Genomic DNA, 8,824 nt, shown 5'->3' with positions numbered 1-8,824 from the left:
GCGTTTGGCGATTGACGTCACCTCTCCAATTAGAGTAAGCAAACAAAGATATGTCAAACTGGCTTTGTATATTTATGTGATTATGAAATACTGAACCGACATATTTTGAAGGACAAAATAACACCAGCTGTTCATATGAGCCCCCAATTCCTGCAACCCGTTGAAGTTACGAACTCATTAGGGCCGCGCCATAGCTCAAGCGGTTAGTCGCTGGCTTCCCACCGCGGGGGCCCGGGTTCGATCCCGGGTCTAGTCAAGTGGGATTTGTGGTGGAAAAAGTGGCGCTGGGGCAGGTTTTCTCCTAGTACTTCGGTTTCCCCTGCCAATCTTCATTCCACCAATTGCTCCACAATCACCCTCACCTATCATCTGGGGCTGGTACAATAGACAAGAAGTGTCCGCAGTACAAGGGACTTAGACCCACCCCATTAGCAATAAAAAAATACGAACTCATTAGGCTGGTATTCCACCTAGGGTTTTACTATTTGTAGGTCAGGCACAAGGTTGTAGGTAGCTAGGCCACGGAACTAGCTGTCCAGATTTGGTCGTGTTACAGGAATATACTGGGCATCCCAGCAGGAAAGGTCAACGTTCTGGGAGGTCATATGATTTCTATGGCTACCGGAGGCTCTTTCCCCGGGGGTAAAGCGGCAGGGGCGTAAAGCTGAATACTCACCTCCAACTAGTGCCGAGGTCAAGAAAACTTGGATCTCTACATCCACTCCCCCATATATCTTCATGGCGTAGTGCTTAATTAGTTAAGCACAGGGGCAACTTTACCTATGACTGTAGACAGAGAAGCCCATCTGCAGAATAACAGTGTCTTCTCAAAAGTATCAATTAATAGCCTTCAGAATTTTGATCATGACCTACACCAAGTTATTATCCTTGAATTTTCTTGGAGGATCTGATGATAACTAGAGAAGCCTCGAAGAGGATAACATATAATTCTGCTCAAATTCGAACTCTGTATATACCTTGTATAAATCTGCAGCATTGGCTCCCCTGCAACTTCCTAGGTATCCTTGTTTGTTATTAATGGCTATGGTACGCTGGTTCCTTCTCATGAACTACAGAACTGTTATATATTATTTGAAAATGTATTAATGAACACCAATGGAAATATGAGCCTTTTTGTTAGCAGTAACAAAATAACAAGATTTGAGAATCCGATCATATAAATCTAATAAGAATTTATAAATTAAGAACATAAACATTTATAATTAATTAAAATAATAAATAAATTACTTGAAATATAAATTACAAAGCTATAACTACTTACTTATTTCCATCGTAAAATATTTCTTTATGAAAACCAAACGTTATAAGAGGGAAATTTGGCGTCGCTGTGTTGTGTGGTATATGGGGAACATGCATGGGTCTGCAAGCGTCATTTGTTACAGTTCATATGAGATGAATGGCGCTCACATTCTTGCGGGCTATTAATTCTGAACCCCCCTCTACCGTTTTCTGTAACAAGTCTGACAGAGAAGGGAACTGCAGGAGCATTAGTTCTCAGTTGGCTTTAGCCCAAAATAGGCTATAGGGTCGAAGCAGAAGACTTAGAAACACAGTGTCTTTAAACCGAAATTCATCACCTGAGTTTTTTCTTCTGAATTTCTTATATAGGTCAAGAAAATATCCTCTCTTTTCCAAAACACAATCTTGATGCAGAACTGGACCACCGACAGCGAACATGGTGATCGTTAGGTCTGAAATATTCCTCACACTTTAAAATGTTACAACATATAGACAGACTGATTAACTAAATTTATGGAGCAGATCCCTGACAGTGACTCTATCGGTAAATAATTAAAAATGTTCTCATAGAAACCGAATGTTCAGGTTCTCTCTGCGTTTACCAGGGCTCGCTACTGGTCGCTATCCTCAACCAAATTATTCCATTCTACCAAAAACATAAAAATTAGAAAATACAAAACTATAATTTTGCCCGTGGTTCTGTAGTTACGACTTGTAAGTGGTCAATAAATGTATTCACCAATCGAAACCCCGTCTACAGTCACACGCGACAATATAATAATGAATAGTGCAGAAAGTGTATGTAGTATAGCTCAAGCGGTTTGTCGCTGGTTTCCCACCGCGGCGGCCCGGGTTCAATCCCGGGTCTGGTCAAATGGGATTTATGGTGGACAAAGTGGCCCTGGGGCGGGTTTTATCCGAGTACTTCGGTTTCCCCTGCCAATTTTCATTCCACCAAATTCTCCATCATAATCACCCCGGGCAGGCTACAATAGGCCAATCAGTGGTCGCCGTGCCTAGTGGACCCAGTTGTACTCCACCCCCCACTAAGCGTGTAGTATGATAAGTATGTACATCAACATCCTCATGTTATATAAACATATACATGTGAGGAAGTAATGTAACAATGAGATGAAAGCTTTGAAATTACGCAGTTTCGGGTTACTAGAGCAACGAAGTGTCCAGGGTTAACACATTGCCTGAACTAGCCATTGATAGGTTTATTTGCAGTGTCAAAGAAGAATGAAGAAGCAGCATCTCTTTACCAGAGGTACAGAGAGCCGACAGCCGGGCTAGTTCCGACGGTCTATGAATAACTTTACACTTATACAGCGTCTGGAGAAGAAAGAGACGGCGTACAGGCTTTTGGTGGGAAAGCCAGAAAGAAAGAGACTACTAGTAGGACCTAAACGTAGATGTCAGGATGATACTAAGATGGATCTTAGGGAAACAGAACGCGATGATATAGACTGAATACATCTGACTTAGGATATGGTCCAGTGCAGGGGCTGATGTGAATACGGTAATGAACCTTTGGGTTCTATAAAATTTTGGGAAATTCTTGAGTAGTGGAGCGATTGGTGGCCTTCCAAAATGGACTCAGCTCTCTGCAGTTGGTTAGCTGGTTATTTAGTTAGTTATGTAACTTCTTTTGCATGATTTTGAAACTTTGTTTCTTCCTATGTGTGAAGAATGTAAATCGAATATAGCGATGAGATGAAGATGCTTGTACCTTACATTCAGGAGGTATCTGGTTCGAATTCTGGATGGACAGATAATACTTTGACAGGTTTTCATGATTTTATTATTGATTTCATGCGAATTCTGGAATAATACTTCAAAATAATCCATACCCTCTTTCTTATCTCTTCCAATTTCAAATTAATAATAATTTTATTATATCTCACTTTATCCTACATAATCTCAGAAACTAACAGAGTAAAACGTCATTATATAACTGAATAACTGTCTTTAGATATAGGGCTACCCTTCTCACACCTCATCACGTCGCTGGGATAATCTTATTTAAAGCAAGATGGTACTAAGTCCATCAACACTTCATAATCCAAGACAATTAAAACGCATGGTTCTTTCTTGTTAAAGGCAAAGGTATTCTTATGTTTAATCAATTAAGCACTACTCCATGAAGGCGTATGGTGAGTGGATATATATATCGACATTTTCTTGACCTCGGCACTAGTTGGAGGTGAGTGGTCAGCTTCGAGCCCTTGCCGCTTTACCCCCGATACCCATTGCATAGGAGGCTGGGTGAGCCCCAGAGCCGGTCTGGACGACGTGGAGAAGAGAGAATTCTTGACCCTACCGGGACTCGAACTCTGACCCCTCAATCGTCCAGTCCGTAGCCAGTCGTTATACCGACTACGCTATCCCAGTTCTTACTAGCGATGTCATTAAACTTTAAATAAGAATGAATAGAAATTATTCAATTATTTATTTATATTTTACTTACAGTAGATGTCAGTAGTTCAAACTGTACAGGTATTTCATAGAATGAGATAACGAGAAGATATTCAGTGAATAGTGAATTCGAAACGATGTGGAAGGAAGTGGCAATGGCCAATTTGAAGTACCGTCGAAATTATGAAGAACCGTAGTAAAAACTGTTGGCTTCCTAGGCGAGATTCCAACCGGAGACCCCCAGAATTCAATTTAGAAGATTTATTTAAAAAAAAAATTGCTTGACACATGCGGACTTGAACACTTCGCCATGGATGTAACGGACCACCCATGTTTAACTTCGGTACTAGATTATTGTGTAGTGTGTTAATGTACTATGCTACAAGCTGGAAGATCACGGGTTCGATTTCCGATGTGTTCACCGGATTTTTCAGTTAACATAATCCTTCCAGCCGCACTATGGCCCTGGGGTCGTCTCAGCTTATAACAGAAATGAGTACCAGGAGTCTTACTGGGGGTAAAGCCGCCTCCGTAGTCTAGAAGTAACGTTCCCACCTCATGACTCGTAGTACGCGGGTTCAAATACCCGGCGGAGGTCGTCGAATTTTTAAAGGTGGAAAAATTCAGGGAACAAGTCCTCCGGGAGGGACTTTAAGCCGTGGGTCCCGTGTCGTAGCTTTACGGCACGTAAAAGAACCTCATATCTCCAAAGGAGGTCACTGAGCCAAATTAACAGACGTTTCCCGCCCAACAGCAGTCTCTAATACCTCTGGTAGATGGGGGAAGCATTATAGACACCACTCAGCTAGTAGAGGCCGATCTCGCTAGCTGGGCGGGACTGATGGTAAGCACCAGTACCGGTAGGATATAGAGACTGGTAGAATATCATAGAGGGAAGCACAATGGACCAAGACAGGTCTAAGTGCATGGGGAAATCCACCCTCTCTAATAACTAACTAACTTACTGGGGGTAAAGAGCGGCCGGTGCGTAAGACTGACAACCTTACTGCCTACTTACTTACTTACTAACGATTGTTACAAATTCCTCTTACAGGAATAGCTTTACCTTCCCCTTGTACTATATTATTGTAAATGGTTAGTTTTGCCCTTAGGCCATACATTCCCTTGGGTAAGGGCACTGGAGCAGTCACAATGGACAAAGATACTCAAAAATCCCTGGAACAGTTCAGATGTGAAGATGCAAATTGATACCCATACAGGCAATCGAACCGCTGTCTTCACAGCCCGTGAAGTACAGTAAGTAAAACATGCCTTAATATGAATCTTTAGAACTCACCAATCATCAGGATCACAGTCTCTGAATCCTTTCGCGAAAGGGTTACTGGCGATCTTCAGGTGTGTAATCTGAAAGAGAGAGGCACACGTCTGGAGATGCAGTGGACATAACAGCGGTTGCTACATCTGCAGCTGAGTGGTCTTGGCTGTGTGTGTTTAAGGCAGGAATAGGCAATTATTTCCTGCTTGGGGGCGCCGCATGGAAATAGATGGATGTTTTCGAGGAGTACTTGAACTGAATCTGGTGTGGGCTTCACTCGCTGTAACAGACCAATTTTAAATATGAGGTTTCTCACTATGAAAACTACTATATTCTGTGATGTGACGCCACATAACCTTGTAGAAATATGCAGTTATTTCGGGAGAACATACTGACTCCATCATCATGGTCGAATGATTCTTGTTGGTTGCTTGTTTCGCTTACTCTTCTAGCGTCAGTATAAAGGCAGTACGCTCCCCCCAAAGGGTCGGTAAATTTCTAGCAGACTGTACGGCGTCACATTCCTGAAGATAACTGTGCTCTTATCATAATCAGTCTTACATATGATAAAAGAATATTGAAAAATGTTTGTAATGGTTCTAAAATCTTAATTTATATGAAAATATAAATTTGTATCCATTTTGTTTGGGGCACGCGGTAGTGTAGTTGGTTGAGGCGCTATGCTACAAGCCGGAAAGTCGCGGATTCGAGTCCCGATGAGGTGGATTTTTTTCAATTTACCTACTCCTATACGAACTATGTCCCTGGAGTCGACTCAGCCTCTAACAGAAATAAGTACCAGGAATCCTCCTGGGGGTGCAAAGGGCGGCCAGCGCCTGCGGCTGACAAACTTACTGTCATCTGTGAGCCGACAGTTTATAGAAAATGTGGGAGCCTCGACGTCTCACAACCCTATGGGCCTTCACGGCCTGTTACAGAGATAGCTTTACCTTTTCACCTTTATCCATCTTGTTCATTTTGGTAAATGAGAAAAATACAAGTGACCTAATTATTATAAAGTTAGTTTCTTAGTATCTGTGCCCCACAGGTTAGAATTTTGTACTTTATAAATGATCTATCATAGGGTAAAATAAATTCATTTCTGTTCAGAAACTTTTGTCTTCTGCCTTCTCTAATATAATGTAAGAATTAAAGTATATAAAACTATAATTTCGTTTGTACTTTTATATGGGCGTGAAAAGTGGCCTCTTGACATTAAGGGAAGAATGAAGATGGAAAATATTTGAGAACAAGGTGCTGAGGAGAGCATTTGGACCCGAGAGGGATATACGTATGAAGCCGGAGAAATCGCTCAATGAGGAGGTTCATAACTTCAAACTTTTAGCGAAATATAATAACGAAGTCAAGGAGGATGACTTGGGCATGGAATGTAGCACGCATGGGGAGAAGAATAATTCATGTAGGATTTCGGTGGCAAAGATAGAAGGAAAAGAACTACAGAAAGACCTAGACATAGGTGGGAGGATAAGATTAAGATAGATCTTGAAGAAATAATATGGTGTGTTGTGAACTGGATTCATCTGGCTCAGGATAGGGACGAGTAGAGGGTTGTTGCATACACTATAATGAACCTTAGGGTCCATAGAATGTTTGAAAATTCTTGATTAGCTGATTGATTGGTGGCTTCTCAAAAATGGCTCAGCTCCAATGTTGATTACTCCTGAAAATAAAACTACATTTATACCAAGATACTAAATTTGTTAGAAAACAATACAAATTGAGTAGTTCTGCTATTATTCTGTTCTCTTTATTTTATTATATTCCTTTTTCCTTTCCTTCTATTTGTCTCTATTGAATAAGTTATTCAATTTTTATTTCAATTTATCATTATTTTCCCTTCTCTTTTTATATCCGGCTACACTGTAATTTGCGAACCAATTGTCAATGTTCATGGCTGTTGTTTACGTTTGTCTTGCTTCTTGGACTCGCTTATGTCGTTTTTGTGACGTTCAAGACACGATGCGTTACAATAGTTGCTATAAATACGTGAAGGTTGTTTAAATACTCTCGCCAGTTTCTTGCAGAGGAAAGTTTGGCGAAACATTTGACGTGGATTCGAACCCATGCAAATAAGAGCAAGATATTCAGATCTTCCTTGATTATTTTTCCAAGAGGAATAGTGGCTGTATTTGCAATTTGTTATATGTTACACAGTTGCAGAGAAATCTCGAAATTTGATCGAATATTTGGCTGTTACATACAGCACAAGTCTCTCATTAGCAGTTCTGCACCTTTGATTACATTTAATTGGATGCGTTTCAGAAGGCCGTTAAGGACAGGAGGGAGAGGATGGGAAATGCGGTTTAGTGGCACTGTCATATCCATATATCTTATTGTTTCTTCCCGCACCTGCGATTAATCTCATAACAAACTTGTAATCCTAGAAACATGAGATTTACTACGTAAGATTTGAGGTTATCACGGCGGTGACTGTGAAGAATTCCGTCTTCTGGGATGTGGCGCCTTATACAACCGCCTGCTCACGCTGGTTGCTCGCTCTCCGATTTTTAATACCCTGAAGATGGAGGCGACACGTTCCTCCAAACCATCGGTTAGCACAATAACTACACGGCACACATCCCAGAAGACGGCTTTCTTCATATTGTTGTGTAGACTGCCTCAAATCATATTTTTTAATAAATTTTATATGCTAAATTATAATTTCTAAAATTTTGTCTTTGTTGGAATGTTGCACTGTGCGTTGGGATGAACATGTTAAGAACATTCACTTCAAAGCAACACCAAGAATTAGTGAAAAGAAATACAAGGTTCAAACATAATGAGAAGTAGAGAGAGACAGAGACAGGAACAAGCAAATTTGACGATGATTTCAACTCAGATAGCACCGTCTCTTGTAGGATGACTAATGAACACTGACTAGGAAATCATGTGGAAGGAAGGCGGTGCCATAGCCCAAGCGGTTAGTCGCTGACTTCCCACCACGGCGGCCCGGATTCGAGCCCGGGTCTGGTCAAATGGGAATTATGGTGGACAAAGTGGCGCTGGGGCAGGTTCTCTTCGAGTACTTCGGTTTCCACTGCCAATCTTCATTCCACCAAATTCTCCATCGTCATAATCACATGGGGCAGGTACAATAGGCCAATCAATGGCCGACATGCCGAATGGACCCAGCTGGACTCCACTTCCCACTATGCGAAAAATGTGGAAGGAAGCCTATTGTGGACTAAGTTCAGGCACTTTTTAGTCATCTGCCTGGATGGACTGAGAAAATCTGCAAAAAACCTCAGTCAGAAAAGTCGGCGTCCAGAATACAAGGCAGAGCGACCTTACCGCTTGAGTCACCGTTCAATATTGAGTTGAGTTAGTGTCAAGGAGGGGTAAAGAAGGATTCAAACTGTGTCAGCAACACTCACCCGGTGGTTCTGGTAGGCTGTGACGGCGGTGAACCGCGTCTCGGGGAAGATGAACGTCTTAAATTCCTCTGTTAGAGCCACATCCGTCAGCTCCGATTTGGGGGGGATGTACACCACATGGAACCGGGGCTGGTAGCGGTGCATAGAGTTGAGGATGATCTGCGAGACATCAGGGAAAGAAACATTGCACTCATATGACCGGCCGGGATCGGTTCAGGGACGAATATTTAAAGTGTGATCTTTTGGGTTATGGCACTTTCTAGTCCTGTAGGCGGTTACCAGCCAATCAGACTTCTAATTACCTACCTAACTCTCTGTTTCTCTATCTCTCTGTGTCTCCACAGCACTTTGGATCTTGGCAGATTTTTCACTTTCTTAATCCTATACACAGTATGTAAGATTTGAGGTTTTCACGGCGGTGACTATGAAGAATGCCGTCTTCTGGGATGTGGCGCCGTGTAGATATTGTGTAAAC

General features: G+C 41.8%; 1 protein-coding gene across 3 annotated transcripts in view; it reads right to left on the bottom strand.

The window, feature by feature from the left end:
* The window catches only part of LOC111874617 (T-box transcription factor TBX10), a 68,008-nt gene that overhangs the window by 43,868 nt on the left and 15,316 nt on the right, over window positions 1-8,824 (bottom strand). For all 3 annotated transcript variants that reach the window (XM_023870254.2, XM_033755525.1, XM_023870255.2), the window contains exons 6-7: window positions 8,350-8,508; window positions 4,976-5,043 (exon numbers count right to left, since the gene is read on the bottom strand). In XM_023870254.2, the coding sequence (XP_023726022.1) occupies window positions 4,976-5,043; window positions 8,350-8,508 (227 nt within the window). The remainder of the gene's footprint in view (window positions 1-4,975; window positions 5,044-8,349; window positions 8,509-8,824) is intronic.

This window comes from Cryptotermes secundus, unplaced genomic scaffold (assembly GCF_002891405.2).
Source record: "Cryptotermes secundus unplaced genomic scaffold, Csec_1.0 scaffold1747, whole genome shotgun sequence".
NCBI lineage: Eukaryota > Metazoa > Arthropoda > Insecta > Blattodea > Kalotermitidae > Cryptotermes > Cryptotermes secundus.
The sequence above is the reverse complement of the archived record's forward strand: the minus strand, read 5'-3'. Positions and strand labels throughout refer to the sequence as shown.